Source organism: Pseudophryne corroboree, chromosome 1, assembly GCF_028390025.1.
Source record: "Pseudophryne corroboree isolate aPseCor3 chromosome 1, aPseCor3.hap2, whole genome shotgun sequence".
Taxonomy (NCBI): Eukaryota; Metazoa; Chordata; class Amphibia; order Anura; family Myobatrachidae; genus Pseudophryne; species Pseudophryne corroboree.
Genome location: NC_086444.1, coordinates 523,932,579 through 523,951,946, shown reverse-complemented (window position 1 = coordinate 523,951,946; position 19,368 = coordinate 523,932,579). Strand labels below are relative to the sequence as shown.

The 19,368-nt window shown below is 43.4% G+C and overlaps 1 protein-coding gene across 2 annotated transcripts in view; it reads left to right on the top strand.

Moving 5' to 3' along the window:
- The window catches only part of SPATA6L (spermatogenesis associated 6 like), a 143,783-nt gene that overhangs the window by 108,979 nt on the left and 15,436 nt on the right, over positions 1-19,368 (top strand). For both annotated transcript variants that reach the window (XM_063913975.1, XM_063913974.1), the window contains exon 6: positions 7,042-7,166. In XM_063913975.1, coding sequence (XP_063770045.1) covers positions 7,042-7,166 — 125 coding nt within the window. The remainder of the gene's footprint in view (positions 1-7,041; positions 7,167-19,368) is intronic.

Sequence of the window (19,368 nt, the reverse complement as noted above, 5' to 3'; positions counted from 1 at the left end):
CATGACCGGTTTGGCAGTGGGTCAGTAATGGTGTGGGGTGGCATTTCTTTGGGGGGCCGCACAGCCCCCCAAATGTGCTCGCCAGAGGTAGCCTGACTGCCATTAGGTACCGAGATGAGATCCTCAGACCCCTTGTGAGACCATATGCTGGTGCGGTTGGCCATGGGTTCCTCCTAATGCAAGACAATGCTAGACCTCATGTGGCTGGAGTGTGTCAGCAGTTCCTGCAAGACGAAGGCATTGATGCTATGGACTGGCCCGCCCGTTCCCCAGACCTGAATCCAATTGAGCACATCTGGGACATCATGTCTCGCTCCATTCACCAACGCCACATTGCACCACAGACTGTCCAGGAGTTGGCGGATGCTTTAGTCCAGGTCTGGGAGGAGATCCCTCAGGAGACCATCCGCCACCTCATCAGGAGCATGCCCAGGTGTTGTAGGGAGGTCATACAGGCACGTGGAGGCCACACACACTACTGAGCCTCATTTTGACTTGTTTTAAGGACATTACATCAAAGTTGGATCAGCCTGTAGTGTGTTTTTCCACTTTAATTTTGAGTGTGACTCTAAATCCAGACCTCCATGGGTTAATAAATTTGATTTCCATTGATAATTTTTGTGTGATTTTGTTGTCAGCACATTCAACTATGTAAAGAATATTTAATTCATTCAGATCTAGGATGTGTTATTTTATTGTTCCCTTTATTTTTTTGAGCAGTGTATATATATATATATATATATATATATATATATATATATACAAACAGAGGGTCCCACACTCTCACTCAGCACAGGCGGCGGCTGGGGTGCCAAATCAAAGTCTAATCCAATCATAGGATCAGACTCATTGGTACAGTACGGTATATCTCCACACTTCCGTGGAGAAAGATAGCACTCTCCAGACTTGGGTTTTTCAGCAAAGAAAGTCATTTAATTGCAAACTTGGTTCCATAATTCAGGTACAAGCAAAATGCACATAAACCAAAACAAGGGGCTCACCAACGTTTCGGTCCTATTGTTAGGACCTTTCTCAAGGTGTCTGCCAAACAGTCAATCCATCCAATGGGGGTAACAATAGTAGACAAATCAGGGAGGAACCAGGATCTGCTTACCTGCCTCCCAGGTCCCCAATTTATACCCATGTGCCAATGGACGCTAGGAACATTGCGCTGGGGGTGCCGTTACGTCACTTCCGGTGAAACCGGAAGTGCAATTCCGCCGGTATCGTGGTAATGTTGAATAATATGGTTAATTATATTATTATATTCAATTTGGTGACCTCCGGTACGCCATCATTGGAGGTCGCATATTTTTTGCTTTTAATGAGCTATCCGTGGTGATGATAGGCCACCTGTTGCGGAGGGCTTTGGTGATGTTGCTAGACTGGCTATCAAACGTAGTGGTGAAGATCATCCTCTCCATCTTGGGGTTGGTGCTTGTGGTGGCTCCACTGCTGTTGCTGTTAGTAGATACATACTTCAAGCGGGCTTTATGCAGACAGCGTTGGATGCAGCTGTCAGAATATCCACGTTCATGGAACCTAGTAGACATATCCATCAGTTGTTGTTCCATAATGACTGGATTGGTGTTGTTTCTCATAACTCGTAGAAATTGTGAGATTGGCAAATTTTCTTTAAGTGCCGGAGGGTGTTGGCTGGTAGAAAGCAAAAGGGTGTTTCTATCGGTGGGCTTCCTAAAAAGCGTTGTATTGATTATGTCATCTTCAATTGATACTGTAATGTCCAGGAAGTTGATGCGGTGATTGTCGATCTGGTGTGTAAATTTTACCGGATTTTCTAGGGAATTTAGTTTCTCAACCATTGTGTTGAACATTTCAGTTGTTCCAGTCCAAAGGATAAATATGTCATCAATGAAACGTTTGTACATGAGAATGTGAGCCCCATAGAATGGAATTATGTGCGTCTTTTCATATGCCGTCATAAACAGATTTGCATATGCCGGTGCCAAGTTAGAACCCATTGCGGTGCCGGATCTCTGTACATAATACTTATCCAGATAGGAAAAATGGTTTAGTTTCAGTATTGCTGGTGTTACAAATTAGCTCTAATTCTGCTAGTGCTTTTTTCTTTATTATCATCAGCAATACAATTGTTGTATTTAGATCACTTCATACTCTGAACATATATGTGCAGCCCGCCCAGGTCTCCACTATACCCACAGTTAACCTATGCTATTAACAGCGGTCAGCCGTGTGTATACGAAGGCATGACACGCACGACGAGAATCAGTTGGAACGCATCACTTCCGGTATTGACCGGAAATGACGCATCGGAATAGCGCGTCTCCATGACAACCGAGGCAGCGCCAGCTACACTACATGGCGTGCCTCTCGAACATAAGAAACACCTCTGTGCACCAAATAATTCTATAGCACACTGCTATAGACTCTTGAATATAATTAACCATATTATTCAACATTACCACGATACCGGCGGAATTGCACTTCCGGTTTCACCGGAAGTGACGTAACGGCACCCCCAGCGCAATGTTCCTAGCGTCCATTAGCACATGGGTATAAATTGGGGACCTGGGAGGCAGGTAAGCAGATCCTGGTTCCTCCCTGATTTGTCTACTATTGTTACCCCCATTGGATGGATTGACTGTTTGGCAGACACCTTGAGAAAGGTCCTAACAATAGGACCGAAACGTTGGTGAGCCCCTTGTTTTGGTTTATGTGCATTTTGCTTGTACCTGAATTATGGAACCAAGTTTGCAATTAAATGACTTTCTTTGCTGAAAAACCCAAGTCTGGAGAGTGCTATCTTTCTCCACGGAAGTGTGGAGATATACCGTACTATATATATATATATATATATATATATATATATTTATTTTTTTTTATATTTTTTTCCGACTCAGAGGAAACATTATGGGTTGTGAAGATAAATTATGCTAAGTGATTGAATTTTAATTATAACGTTTCAGTCTAACCTTACATAAGCAGGTACCATTCTTTGCTAGCTTACCCATAATAAGCCATTATACAGTGGGAAATGATCAAACCTGCAATTATCTTTTAGAAATACAGTATACTTATTCTTCTGTAAGTTCTCAAGCTTCTGAAGCATATATTGCACATTGCAATTGCACTGTTAGGCTATGGACACAAGTTCCTGTTCTGTCAAGTAGCCTTCTTTACGCTGTTTGAATTTAGAAAGCATGTATGTAAATGATGATACCATTGTCTATTACATATAGCTGCAGAATATGTACAGCTGTCCTCATTCATCTAGAGTTTTTTTCTACCATATGGCGCCAGATACTTGCCGTGACTTACATGCTTGGCAACGGGTAGCCATTTGAAAGTATTCCTGAACTTTTGCCTTATTCGCATCAAGGCCCTCATTCCGAGTTGATCGGTCGCAAGGCGAATTTAGCAGAGTTACACACGCTAAGCCTACGCCTATTGGGAGTGAATCTTAGCTTCTTAAAATTGCGACCGATGTATTCGCAATATTGCGATTACAAACTACTTAGCAGTTTCAGAGTAGCTTCAGACTTACTCTGCCTGTGCGATCAGTTCAGTGCTTGTCGTTCCTGGTTTGACGTCACAAACACACCCAGCGTTCGCCCAGACACTCCTCCGTTTCTCCAGCCACTCCTGCGTTTTTTCCGGAAACGGTAGCGTTTTCATCCACACGCCCCTAAAACGCCGTGTTTCCGCCCAGTAACACCCATTTCCTGTCAATCACATTACGATCGCCGGAGCGATGAAAAAGCCGTGAGTAAAAATACTATCTTCATTGTTAAATTACTTGGCGCAGTCGCAGTGCGAATATTGCGCATGCGTACTAAGCGGATTTTCATTGCGATGCGATGAAAAATACCGACCGATCAACTCGGAATGAGGGCCCATAACCACATCAAAAGTTGCTTACAGCATACATGCACACTATAGGCCTTATTCAGGTTGGGTCGTAATTGCAAAGCTGCTTTTATCAGTTTTGCATTACGATCCTTAGCAATGCAAATGCAGGAGGAGGTGAATGCCACCTCCTTCCTACATTTGCGATTGCTTAAAATTGCGATGCTATTGCAGTTTGTTATGAACATCGCAATTGGTCGCAATGTTCATCTGCGACTGCAGTCTGTGTAAGTCTGACCTTACTCAGAAAAAGTGTAAACTGGCGCTAGGTGTTTCCCCAATAATAAAAACTGTGGATTGATTTCAATAAAATAACATGTAATTTATTAATTACTTAACTAGACATAACATGCTAAAAAACAGGAATAAATTCCAATGAACACAAATAGTTAGGGCATTGATGGAGCTCAAAAATTTTTTTCAATGATGGCTGCTAGTGAGTGTCCACAAAGGATCCCGGACTGAAATGATAAGCAGAGTTCCCTGGGGAGAAGAAATGCAAACAGCTGGTGTTACCCTTTTTGATGGAGGCTTCCAGAAAGTTGCAATTGTCAGCAGGCAAGCTGTGCTGTTGATGTGAATACTGGGTCCCTCCAATCGGTGCTGTATAAGGTCAATCCCACACAGGAAACTTTTCAAAGTAGTTTGTTCAAAAGTCCATATCTGGATCCATTTGAAGAGCAGGACACTGATGTAGTAGCAGCATACACACTTAACGCGTTTCCCTAGGCTCGGTCACCTAGCTTCATCAGAAGTAAAGCTCAGTTTGTAAGTGGGATCTATTTAAACCCCATTTGATAACCTGATGCCCGGCAGGTGTGGTGGAAATACCATTCAATTAACCACAGTTTGATTCAAAACAGAATTATAATAAGATCCATCTACTTAAAATGTATGGAGGAGTTAGTAGGAGGCAAACCCACAGAAAAACCATACTCTATTTCATATATAAACAAACAAACCAAATTTTAGAGATTGGAAAGGTCAAAGGACAGTGCGGTCACATGACTCGCTTCCAGTCACCAGAATCAGCATCTGACTTCAATTGCATTTAATACATTAAACACTTAGAGTCTCCCCTCCCATTATTTCTGGGGAATAGGGACCCCCGCACAGCCCAGCTTACTCACATGGATAGCCGCGATCGGCAGTGGGAAACGGGAACATTGCAAAACCCCGTGGAGCATTAGACGCTCCTTCCGGGTCACGTGACAAGTCCGGGTTGGTGACAGACTCCCGTCACAGGCGCTCTGGTTGCTATGCAACCCTGGCGCATACCAATGCGGTGCATGATGACGTCATGTCCCTGTCACGTGACCGGGAGCCCGGGGTGACTGGAGTATATGAAATAGAGTATGGTTTTTCTGTGGGCCTAGGGAAACGCGTTAAGTGTGTATGCTGCTACTACATCAGTGTCCTGCTCTTCAAATGGATCCAGATATGGACTTTTGAACAAACTACTTTGAAAAGTTTCCTGTGTGGGATTGACCTTATACAGCACCGATTGGAGGGACCCAGTATTCACATCAACAGCACAGCTTGCCTGCTGACAATTGCAACTTTCTGGAAGCCTCCATCAAAAAGGGTAACACCAGCTGTTTGCATTTCTTCTCCCCAGGGAACTCTGCTTATCATTTCAGTCCGGGATCCTTTGTGGACACTCACTAGCAGCCATCATTGAAAAAAAATTTTGAGCTCCATCAATGCCCTAACTATTTGTGTTCATTGGAATTTATTCCTGTTTTTTAGCATGTTATGTCTAGTTAAGTAATTAATAAATTACATGTTATTTTATTGAAATCAATCCACAGTTTTTATTATTGGGGAAACACCTAGCGCCAGTTTACACTTTTTCTTTGCAATTTTTATTGGGACTGACAATCCCTACTGGCAGCTGTGACAGCGCGTCTGGGCCTGTTCCTTTGTTCTGACCTTACTCAGGATTGCAGTCGCAGGTAGTCTAGCAACACCAAGGAAACTGCAACATTGTTGCACTCCTTGGCCTCACCACTCCCGGAAAACGGGGGCGATATGCCGGCCGTTTTCTCCAATGCTGGCAGCCTCAGCCCCCATCCCTCCCCTCCAACACCTCTGCCTGTCACTCAGGCAGAGGTGTTTGCATCATAGCAATGCGATCGCAGGGCCCATTCTGCACATGCTCAGTTTGCTGATTACCGGACTACGGCCCAGTATTAGTACTTTTGCAAAGGAATTGCTATAAAGTCGTAGATTAAGAACAGCAATATGTGGTGAGAGAAATGGCATGGTTCGCTCGTATCAGAATTCTGTCGCACACAGAAGTACATGAAATGCCAGCGTCAGTATTCAGATACCCTTGCACCATACTTTTGCATTAGTGATGGGAATCAGATGCATGCAGTAATTTAAGAAAAGCCTCTGGCGTTGCGCTTGGCGCATCTAAGTCGTAAAGTCCATAGTGCACAAAATAAGCCCTTAAATTGGAGTAAAGGTATACGTGAGCACATCTGTCAGCAATTTTTTTTGTGTGTCAACACTGTAAGTAGAAAGGAGATCACTTCAATATATTCAAATATGTAGCATGATGCGGGGTCATAGGTGTTTCTATAATGGGTGCAAGGTGTGCAGTGTACACGGGCTCCTGATTTCAGGGGGGCCCACCCCGTACACCCTGCACCCATATATTATACTTACCCTTTCAGAGTCCCGCAGCCCTGCACTGCAGACACAAATCACTTGGAAAATGGCCACCACAGTCATTTCCAAGTGATTTGGGGATGTCCCGGGGAACAAGGTGCGGGCGCATAATGCCAGAGACTACTCACTGCCAGAGAAGATGGGGTCCGCTATGGAGGCTGCACGCAGACTCTCTCCTCTCTTAAAATACTCCAGTGTGGGGTCGTTTCTGTTCAACAAAATTACATCTTATACTGAATTTTCTAGTAAATGTTTAATTTAACATTTTAACTATTTTTGAAAAATAAGGTATAATTAAATGTTAGCCAATCCCTAGTGTTCCTTATCCCATAGTGACCAATCATCATGGAAATGTGTAGAATAATTATTTTACTTAACCAAGCAATAACCTCTGAACTTCTCTTTAGCATATGTTAGCTATAGCAGTACCTTTAATCTATGCAGCTATGTACAAGTTCTTTTTATGATTTGTTACAGGTGAAGAGGTTTTAGCCACTTACACAGAGAACCATCGAGAATTCTTATTCCCCGAACCAAAGCTGACTCCTGCATACCCAGGAGTGGACAGGGAGTTACTAATGAAAACAGCTTCTGGCTTTCCGGTGAGTACTTCCATTCCTGCGTTTCTTGCTAACTATTGTATAACAAGTATCTCATAGACCATTTCATTTTCTATTTCTGTCTAGTTGATCAAAGACTTGATATTTACAGATTTATTGTAGTGTGTTGACATACCTTAAATAAAACAGCAGGAACAAATTACACTCCAGAAAAACCTTCCTTTTCATACTACACAGAGCTTTCATCAGTTGTGGCAAGTCTGATGCAATTAGCATGACACTCATATATGTACCAGGGTGAGATCATGTCCTTTCTATGGAAGGCATGAATGACTTGCATGCTGAGTTTAACGCATGTGCAGCCAAATTCACAAATATAAGGTGTAATAGCTTGCCATTTTTTTTTTAATGATTGTTGTTGCTGATCTGGTTGTATATGTGCCAGAGGGCCTTATTCAGCTACAGTTGCAAAATTGCAAATCTGGGGCAATTATCGGCAGACTGCGTATGCGCGGCGAACGCATTGTGCGTGAAGGTTAAAAAGCGATCGCAGCTTCAGTGAAATGCGACTACAATTTGATTGACAGGAAGTGACCATTTGTGGGGAGTGGTTGAAAAAATGCAGGCGGATCATTGCCATTTTCGGGCCTGTTGCAATGTGACTATTGATGGTACTCGATATCTGCGTTTTTTGCGATTGCATCAGAAGGCGTTTTCTCACATGCGATTTTTAGCAGAAGCATGATTGAGAAAATGGGTGGTATTCATGTGACCAGCAGTCGTGAGACCGACCACCTCCACCAACATCCCGCCCCCTCACTATCCCGACGGTTGGCATGCCGACCAACAGTGACTATTTACACTCGTGGGTGTCCACAACACCCATAGAGTGGGAATAGAACCCGTGTTGATTGCAGGTCGCGACTGAGCCTGCAGCGCTTGCTGCACTCGCCCCTCCCCGGCGGGATCCCGGCATCGGTATGCTGCCGGGATCCCGGCGTCGGAATGCTGACCGCCGGTCAGCCATACCACACCCTGAGAAAATCGCTATTTCTATATCAATAGCGATTCAAGCAGAATGAGGTCCAGATTTTTGTCAGGCACAGTATATGTCATACACTTATACCCAATTTTTTAAACATTTGTTTAGATATGGAAATCTGTATTAGCTATTAGCTTTGAATAAAATGAATAACCATCTGCACTACACCTTGTATAACTCTCCCTCTTGCTAAAATGCGCTCACAAAATCATATAATCTATGACTGGCCAATGAAGAAAGTACCTATCAGCGTCAGTGGAGAATCTGAAATCAGCCAGTTAGAATCCAGGGGCAATGAGAGAGTGGAAGGTTCGAGCTTCTCTAGGGGCTAGGCCAGTCATGGAGTAGAAGGAATGCACCCCTCCCTTGACCCGCAGTCTTCTTAGTAAATGCATTGATGAGCACCTGGGCCTGCAGTATGTCTCAAGTAAATTTCTGCGCCCTATGTGTGTAACCTCTTTTCTAGCCCTGTGCCGAACCAATTTGTATATTTTACGCAAACTGGTGCAAGTCCAATCCAACATTTCACTTGGGAACAGATTTATTCACTTTTTGCTGGTGGGGAGAAGGTTTAGGTAGGCAGGCAGGCAGGCAGGCAGTCAGTCTCTATACTGTTCTCAATAGGGGTTATGCAGCCTATTGACTCAGCACATGGCTCCTGTCTCCTCCCTGGTGACCTCTCTTCTCCATGGACCTGTGTGACTGTCAAATTGTGTCGGCACCACAGAAAATAAATCATTATCAGATTACTACCAGATGAGATTGGGGGCCTTATTTACTAGCCTGCAAGTTGCAGGCACAGGTGTACTTCCGGTGAGTTAGCCTGTATTTTTAAAGGGGGCGAAATATTAGTTGTTTTAAAGATATGGACTAACTCCATAGTACTCATGTCTGCAACTGACAGGCTTTCACAAGACACCTGTTTATGCTACAGATTTATTGGGATTTGCTCAGTACAAGGGCTTTATTAGTTTTAGTTCACTACTAAATATAACAGAGATTAGTTCACTACTAAATATAACAATAATGCAAAAATGTGATACCAAAATGTGAAAAAAGTTATCTATTTAATAAACTGGCAAAATCAAATCAATTTGAGTGGGAGAAAGATGTAATGGCCCAAATGTAATAGCCTGCAATATACGGGTACCAGCACAATATTGATAGATTTAAAGCGGCGCTTAGTTTTAAGGCAAACAAGGTTGGTTTTGCTTTGAAGCAAATTGCCATTGTAAGGCTGGGTACACACTACAGCGATGTGGACTCGGACGATATGCCGGATGACATATCATATCCGCGGTACACATCAGAACAGTGTGATGAAGGATGGAACAATCCCTTCAATACACTGCATGGCGCCACATGCGATATCGTCTGGTTGGCCACGTAGCAAAGCTGACCGTAACATATCGTTAATGACTGCGTTTAAGCGCAGATTGGCCATACACACTGGACGATCCGGCTAATATTTCGTCCAGAAACAAGCTATCGGCCCGATATCGCTCTAATGTGTACCCAGCTTTAATCTAGCAGCTATATCACAGGCACTGCACAGTGCTTGCAAATCACAGGATATTACATTTTGGCCGGTTGTAAGTTATTCTCATCCCACAATTTAATGAAAGTATTATAATTTTGTTGTCAAACAAGAGTTTTCAATAAAAAACCCCTGAAAAGTTTCAAATTGAATACATACTATGAAACAAAACAATTTTCCATTTAGCCAAAAATGGAAATGAGGCCGAGAATGGTAACTGGAGAAATCTTGGTGGTTTTGTATTGACTCTGATGATATTACTGTGAGTATTTAAATAAAATAGAGAAATTGGAGGGAGGATGGCAATAACCTAAACAAGACTCTAAATTAAAATGTAAAGAATCAGGTGTTTATAAGGATTGTATTTTGAGGGTGAAATGATTAGTGCTTTAAATAGCATTAATTAAGATGAAGCAGCACTTTCGATAAGACAGAAAAGTAATTAATGGGTTAATTAATATGAATGGATTTAATGGTGATGTTTGGATTTGACTGGCGCCCAAGATGGCTGCCTCACCTTTTGTATGCTCCTGATCATCTCCATAAAACAGCTTAAATTCACCACAACTGACCTATGAATCATCATAAATATCCATGGACTTACCTTTAACTTGTACTACTCTACGCGGACATTTCATCAAAACCAACGGATTGCATTCCTGCGCTGAGATACACACTGGATTGAATCCGGGACTGAATCCTCTGCATATCTCCACTGAGAAATCCTTCAGTTTAGCAGCTGCTGTACTCTGCATTGGACATTACCCAGATAAGGTACTGTGGATTACAACCTATCTTTGGCTACATCCAGCCCCTCACTTAGACATCATCCACCTCATTACCCAGATAAGGTACTGTGGATTACAACCTATCTTTGGCTACATCCAGCCCCTCACTTAGACATCATCCACCTCTGTTCTCTGAGCAACAAATAACTGACTTATTGCATTAATCTACTAATATCAGTATATTCAAGCTCTGAATTGCTGAAGGCTCACTGTTTAAAATCAGGATCCATTTCCAGGACACGTTATCACTACTACCCCTACAAAAAAAAAAAAATCTACTTCAAAGGCCTCTCACACTGAGACTTTTCACACCTACACAGTAGGAATTGGCTTCTAACACCTTTCCAAAAGGCTGCCTATCCTAGGATAATTGACTAAATCAGCAGTTATTTTATTTATTACTTGCTTCAAATATACACAATAGGTTATAGCAATAACTTTGTTCATAATCCCATTATAATTTTGGATCACATACCGAATTGGGGGAAAACAAAACACAAAAAGGAAAAAAACCAAAAAAAAAAACCACTGCTTTCTCTCCCTCTCTCATCATCATATGCAGCTCAAATTTATAGTAATCTGTCATTGATGACCAAATGTATAGTTATTGCTCCAGCTTCATTCTTTCACTCCGCCCACCACGTTCTGCAGTTCCTATCACACCATCACAGGCTTCTATTCTCCAATCCCTTGGCATTTTAAAAAGAAAACACTGGCGCATTCGTGGGAAGCGAGCAGGCCGGAAATGTATTTCCCCCGGTAACCATCTAAGTCCTTTGCCCACCTGCTCACCCTCATACTCAAAGAACAATCAAATAGAAGTGATACCCAAAAGACGGCCCTGTGTTTGGAAGGACAGAACTGTCAACTCTCACTTTGTGACCCCCATACCCAGAGCTCCTGCACTTAACATAAAGAAAACTGAAGGCCCTCTGGTAGGCCCAATCAGGTCAGTCCTTTGTAATGCCAGATCTATAAGAAACAAGACTGCAACAATTGCTGACCTTATTGAATCTGCAGATCTAGCCTGTATTACAGAGACCTGGCTAGATGAAAATGCAGCACCTATATTGGAGGCTGCAGTACCAACAAACTACTCTGTCATCCACAACCCAAGACTGGACCGCAGGGGTGGCGGGGTGGCTATCTGCTTCAAAAAAGAACTTAAACTTAGGGTCCACCCTATTGAAACTACTCGCTCATTCGAGTGCATTGCTGCCCGGAGTTCGACAGGATTAGGTTTCAGAGTACTTCTCATTTACCGGCCACCTGGAGATGGAAAGATATTTCTACAAGAAATTGCAGACACTGTTGCTGGCCTGGTTCTGGAACATCAAAGATGGCTCATCCTCTGGGATTTCAATGCATGGGTGGATGATGAGCTTTCACGCCTTGGCCAAGACCTCCTGTGCACAATGAATGGTCTGGGCTTCACACAGGTCGTTCCCTCTGCCACACATAAAAGTGGTCACACTCTCGACCTTGTCTTTCAGATTGGATTAGAAGTCACTGACCTAAAAATAAACCCAGTCATCTGGTCAGACCACTACTCCCTCTGGTTCTCAGTTGCAACCCCTCAAATAAGATCTCTGCCCGTGGAGTTGACCAGGTATCGTCCAAGGAGGGGTATGACTCCCCAGGCTCTTGCAGCAAATCTGGATCTCTCTGCTATACTGGGCGCCTGTGAAGATCCCTGTTCCCTAGTCCGTTATTATAATAGGGATGTTATGGCTGCAATTGATGTTATCGCCCCTGTGCATTTAAGACCTCGTAAACCACAACGTCAAGCTCCATGGTTCGACAACAGTGTTAGTGAGCTCAAGAAAAGTGGGGCGTAGACTGGAAAGACGATGGAGGAAGACTAACCTAGTGGATGACAAAATAAAACTAATAAAGCATAACGAAGAATATCAATCGACAATCACTCGTAAGAAGGCACAGTTCCTGTCAAATGAGATCACAGCAGCAAACAATAGGCCAGCTCAGCTTTTCCGCACAGTGGAGATGCTTTGCAAGCCAGCATGCCTGCAGACTGATGAGACCCTCTCCCAGGCAAGATGCAACGAGTTTGCAAACTTCTTTGCAGATAAAATATCCACCATCCGGGCTGGAATCTCCACAGTGCCATCAAAGGAGTGCCAAACTACAAAGCCTGCCAATATAAGCTACCTGCCTTCATGGACCAGCTTTGACCCAGTGGATGTAAAGGACACTGCTGAAATTGCTCGAATTTTGCGTCCCACCACCTGTGATCTGGACCCAGCCTCAACCAAGCTTCTAATAGGTTGTATGGATATAATTGGTCCTGTCTTTACAAAAATTGTTCAATGCTCTTTGCAGACAGGCATTTTTCCTGGACCCCTAAAGGAAGCAATTGTTAGACCGCTTCTTAAAAAACCTAATTTAGATCCCGACTGCATGACCAACTACAGACCGGTATCAAACCTTCCTTTCCTAGGAAAGGTTATTGAGAAAGTCGTTGCAAATCAACTGGAAACCCGCCTGACAACCCATGATATTTATGATCCATTTCAATCAGGATTCAGGAGAAGACATAGCACTGAAACAGCCCTGGTGTGTGTGTTAAATGATCTTCTGATGGCAAAAGACAGAGGTGACTGTTCAATATTAATCCTTCTGGATCTCTCGGCAGCATTTGATACCGTGGACCATGGGCTTCTGATTGAGCGACTGATACATTTCTGTGGTCTGGATGGCACAGTCCTAAGCTGGTTCAAATCATTTCTCACAGGCAGGTCATAGAGAGTATCATCTGGATTATACTCATCACCACCAGTACCATTGCCATGTGGTGTCCCACAAGGTTCTATACTATCCCCCATGCTTTTTGCAGTATACATGCTCCCATTGGGCGAAATAATCAGGCGCCATGGCCTGGTCTACCACTGCTATGCAGATGATACACAACTGTACTTGTCCTTTGCTCCGGGCACTGATAACCCAATAGCAACCCTAAATGGCTGTCTAGCTGAACTACAGGAGTGGATGAGCGCCAGTTGGCTGCGACTGAACCCGGATAAAACAGAGGTCCTTTTGATACGACCGCAACATCAAAGGACAAGACTGCAGCATAGCCAACCAACTGGACTTACACTGGGGGATTCAGAATTACAGACCAGTGATCGTGTGCGGAATCTTGGCGTTGTCCTGGATGGTGGCTTGACACTTAAACATCAGATATCAGCCACAATCAAATCCTCATTCTTTCACCTGAGGAACATAGCCAGCATCAAGCACTTAATTCCCTCAGATGACATGCCAAAAGTCATACATGCATTTGTATCATCTCGTTTAGACTACTGTAATGCCCTCTACCTTGGCCTACCATCAAAAGAATTGCAACGCTTACAGCTGGTGCAAAACACAGCTGCCAGGCTACTAACCAACCAGCCCCGTTCTAGCCACATAACACCCATCCTCTACTCCCTTCACTGGCTGCCTGTAAGATGGCGAATCATCTTCAAGATTGGCTTACTGAGTTTCAAAGCATTACATGACCAAGGCCCAAGGTACCTGAAACAGCTTTTGACCCCATACTGCCCCACTCGATTACTGCGATCTGTAGATGAAGGACTTTTAGCAGTACCTAGAATCTACCGTAATTCATCTGAGGGTCGAGCTTTTAGTCATGCGGCTCCGACTCTATGGAACTCACTTCCCCGCACAGTGCGAGAGGCCCCAACTATAGAATCCTTCAAAAGTAGACTCAAGACTTTTCTGTTTACTAAAGCATTTCCATAGTGTCCCTTTTAGTATCTTCATGCTTCTGTATTTTATGAAAATGTACTTCATTATTTTCTGTACTATATTATGCTATGTATCTGTTAAGCGCCTTGAGTCCTATTGGAGAAAGAGCGCTATATAAATAAAATTATTATTAATTATTATTATTAACGTTAATAACAGTGAGGCAGGAGTTAATGATTATAAAACCACTGGGATGAGATCTCTATTGTATGGCTGTTACTAGGATGCTCCGTGTAGTGTATTTATTTATTGGAGGTATTTTAGATGCTCCCTCTATTATATATATATATTGTGTGGCAATTTTGGGCTAAATAGCTCGGTAGAAAGTCTAGTGGTACAGTGTTTAGGTGCTTCAATCAGGGTCCACACACAACTTATCAGTTTCAAACAAAACAAGTGGAGCTTTACTGTAAGCAGAATGCATAATACAGCATTGCATGAAAAACACCAACAACCTAGCCCTCACTCAGGGCACTAGCTCATTTCTTTGCCCCTCTCTAAAATGGGCAGCTAGTCTGCATCACAAAGTCTCAAAGTTTTCCTTGCCTCTTGCAGGTATAATCACGGCCTCCTGGCCTTCTCAGACTCAAGGCCCAGTAGCAGTAGCCTGGCTTTTTCTCAGTATCATAAGACCGGTCACATATATTTGTGGTCCTTTCTGCCTCCTGGAAACGCTAGCCTCCTGGCTCACTGGGCTCTTTGGCCGCCACAGTCCTACTTAGATCCACAGGCAGTCTGACTGGCTTTCACAAACCCACCCGGGCTCTTTACACAGGCAGCAGCCTCACTTTACTGCAAAGTTCCCTGGACTATCTCCACTCTGTAGCCCTTAGGTGTAGTTACACCTCCTTTTTCTTCTCTTTTTCCCTCCAGCGTCAAACAAAATCCATGGCTCATTATTGAAGCAGTCACTATTGATTCTGCTATAGTGCTCCCTGTATTGTATAACCATCATTAAGATGCTCTTTATATTGTATGGCAATAACTAAAGTACTCTCTGTATTGTATGGTGGTCAGTTGTATACTGTCTGTATTTTATGGTGGTTACAAAAATATTCTGCGTGACGATCACTATATCTTCTCTGTATTGTATGTAAAATGCCTGCTGTTGTTGCCTACCACCAATGGGAATAGAGATAATGGTGTGATAACCCCGCCCCCTTTGTGTTGGCCATGGCTACAGTTAATTTTGGCCCCCTTAATGAGGCCACTTTCAGAATTTTTTCCAGGGCCACTTAAAGTTCTCAATCCTCTTCTTGTATGTGTATAGCATCAGGGTCGGTTCTTGGGCGCTGTGCGCCCCGGGCGACAATAGGGGGCGTGGCTTCGTACAGGGGGCGTGGTCATTTACGCCCCCTGTACAGACTGAAATGATGTGCGGTGCGCGATGACGTCATCACGCACCGCACAGTAAAGGACCTCTCCACGAAGGGAAACTAGACGCGTACGCGTCTAGTTTCCCTTCACAGCGGCAGCGGCGGGCAGGCGGCCAGCGGGGGGCACAGCAGCAGCGGATCTTGCCCTGGTGTGGCGCCCTCCGGAAGGCGGCGCCCCGGGCAAAAGTCCTGCTTGCCCGTGGCAAGATCCGCTACTGTATAGCATACAAGAACAGTCATTATTTGCCCTGCATGTAAAAGTCTGCAGTTGAACCTCTTGCAATGCAACATAAATTGCTCAGCTACAAATTCTTCACCTGGACAGTGGATCTTATTCAGCTTCAGTTGCAGTTTTGCTAAAATAGCAAACCTGCATCTGCTATCACGCGCATGCTGGGTGCTGCCCAGCACAAGGCAAGGACCCCTGCATCCGCAGCCTGGGTGCGAAGAGCAGTCGGGCTGCCGCCATGTTCCCGTCGCAGCGCCCGCATGTGATGTCATATGGCTGCTCCTAACCCCACCCCCTTTTTACCACCACGCCCCCACAATGCTGCATCGCCGGCCCCGAAACGCTGCATTGCCGCTCCACGAATTCCTCTATCTGTCAATCGGGTAGAGGCGTTCACATCACTGCGATGTAAACGCATTTCCCGAAACACGCAGAACGGGATCTGCACGTGCGCACTGCCGGGAACAGGCAGGACATGCGCTTGCACCGCTATAGCGATGCGGGCTGAATAAGGCCAGATGTATGTACTTTATTCTAAATGGTACCAGTTGTACAGACCCTGCATTGACCTGCATAGGAGGATCTGATTTACCATATTTTTATTGTATTTCATTACAAAGCACAGCTATCGTGCATATTTCCTAAAAAGTGTTTTGGTTTATTCCCATCCCCCTCAAGCTTTATTACTAGAGACCTGCTCCATAGAAGATTGTATGTCCTTGAGGAATCAGATATGTCACATTATTTACTGCTGTAATTTTTCTTTTCCAACCATTGGTCACAACTTGCTTAATTTACTGCCAGCTTGTTACACCTCACTCATGGCACTGTTGGATATTATGGTTTGGTGGTTTATAAAATTGAGATGTTAAATCATTAGTCCATGCTATCCCAGAAGTCAAGTGATAAGCTTGGTATATGTTGGTCATTAGTGTGACATTGACCCAGACCGTATGCTTCATTCCTTTAACAGTATACAGAGTCTATGGGTACAGTAGTTTACTATTGTGAACTGTGCTATTTTTAAGGTGCAGTGTGTTCTTAATATATATGACACCAAAGCGACTTTAAATAGGCAAAAAACGTTTAGACTCTACAAATTATCATTTTTATTGGTAAGTACATTTATTGAGAGTGAATGTGGACCAGTGCTAGCAAACTACAATATTATGGTCACTTTTACTGAACAACTACAAGAGGAATCGGTTGTTCCTTTTTATTTACAGTTGCCCGTGAGGTTTTGCCGTAACTTGAGGATAAAGTCATGTATAGGATTCAGATTTAGAACTGTAACAAGCATTAGAGTATTCAAAGGGCATGCATGGCTGGTCAGTGCTAAGCCCAGGAATCACACCGGAACCCGTGTTTTGGGGGCTGCAATGTTCTGAACCTGCAATGCCCAGCATATTAGCCTTTTTAATAGTGTTTATCTGTCTAATATTTCTGCCACTGTGCGGTTTAAAACAGAGAGACTTTTGCTATCGGCGCTAGCAATAATATACTGCAAATCTCGGTGTATGTGGCACAAAAGCAGAGGGGATTTTGTCATATTTTGATCAAAGCATTTACGCATTTACCCCCAATTTTCTGCAAGCATATATGCCCAGTACACCATTACATTGCAGCTAAATGTACTCACCTCCATGATACATATACAGTACTTACCTCCCAGATACAGAAGGTAACATCTACACAAGTGCTGGATTGTGAGCCACAGCCAACTGGGCTTTTTATAGGCTTTAACTGAAAGCTTCCATAATAGCACTAGGCACATTTTTTTTCAATCAACATAGAAAATAAGTATGCCCTTGCTCGGTTTTACCCATATTGTACATGGTACCAGCTGCGTGACAGTATAAATGCCATATATGTATACAAAACAAAGGGCCTAATTCAGATCTGATCGCAGCAGCAAATTTGTTAGCAAATAAGCAAAACCGTGGTGATAATTCTGAGTTGATCGCAGCAGGAATTTTGTTAGCAGTTGGGCAAAACCATGTGCACTGCAGGGGGAGGCAGATATAACATGTGCAGAGAGAGTTAGATGTGGGTGGGTTATTTTGTTTCTGTGCAGGGTAAATACTGGCTGCTTTATTTTTACACTGCAATTTAGATTGCAGATTGAACACACCACACCCAAATCTAACTCTCTCTGCACATGTTATATCTGCCTCCCCCTGCAGTGCACATGGTTTTGCCCAACTGCTAACAAAATTCCTGCTGCGATCAACTCAGAATTACCCCCCATGTGCACTGCTGGGGGAGCAGATATAACATGTGCAGAGAGAGTTAGATTTGGGTGGGGTGTGTTCAAACTGAAGTCTTAATTGCAGGGTAAAAATAAAACAGGCAGTATTTACCCTGCACATAAACAATATAACCCACCCAAATCTAACTCTCATTGCACATGGGGGGTAATTCCAGGTTGATCGCAGCAGGAAATTTTTTAGCAGTTGGGCAAAACCATGTAGCCTGTAGCCTGTGCGGTCTCTTTATATGTGGGGGGGGGAGTTTTCAAAAGTGGGCGTAAGCCAAGCTGGTATAATTGCAGACACATGTCTGCACCTGACTCAATCCACCGGCTGACTGCTGGCATGTAGATTGCAGGCCCACCAAAGCTCATTAAATATGGCACTTTACTTCTGGGGGTGCCGCTTTCCCCAACACTAATGAATGGAGCAGAATGTGTTGCTATAGGGTTGGACATCTTGCATAGTGGAGGTGATGGTGTTGCTACAGGGAAAGAGGTTGTTTTGGTTGCTGGGAAACAAGATGAAGGCGGATGAAGAATGTGAGTTCTTTTTCCATGGGAACTTTTTAACACTGACTAGCTGCTATCACTTACCTGATATTCTGTAACACTTCACTGCTATCTTTCATTGTGTGATAATTCCATTTTTCCATAGCCTACACACTGAAATAGACCAGGAACAGTATACTAGTTTATTTTGATTAAAAATGACAAAGTAAGGATTTTTATATTGAACTGACACCCTCCTGAGAGTCAAGTAAAAAGTTATGTTAATGGCTGCCATGTCCTACTTCAGTTTAATGCTAACGTATTACTGAATAGCTTTATGCCAGGACTGAGTGTATTTTCAAAGGCAAACACAGCTTGTGGGAAAAAGTTGGTTCTCACTCATTAACACGTGTCAAATCAGTTAATTGTATTGTGCCTAAAGCTAATGCAGGTTATTTAACTTGCATTAAGCATTTTACTGCCAACTGAATTCGGCCCCTAGTATAAATCCTACCACATTCCACAATAGAGGTAGGAGCAGTTTTTCATTAGCTTTGAAGAACTTCATTTCCAGCATGTAATGTCATATGCATGAAATTAAATCGTAACCCTTTCAGTTTTATTTTAGATGAATTAATCCATAATAAGATTAGTGGCAAATACTAATACAGTGTACAGAAATACATATGGTGTCCCGTAAGACGGGATGCCAGCTGTCACTATCACTATACTGACAGCGGCATCCTGTCTGTGGGATTTCTGGC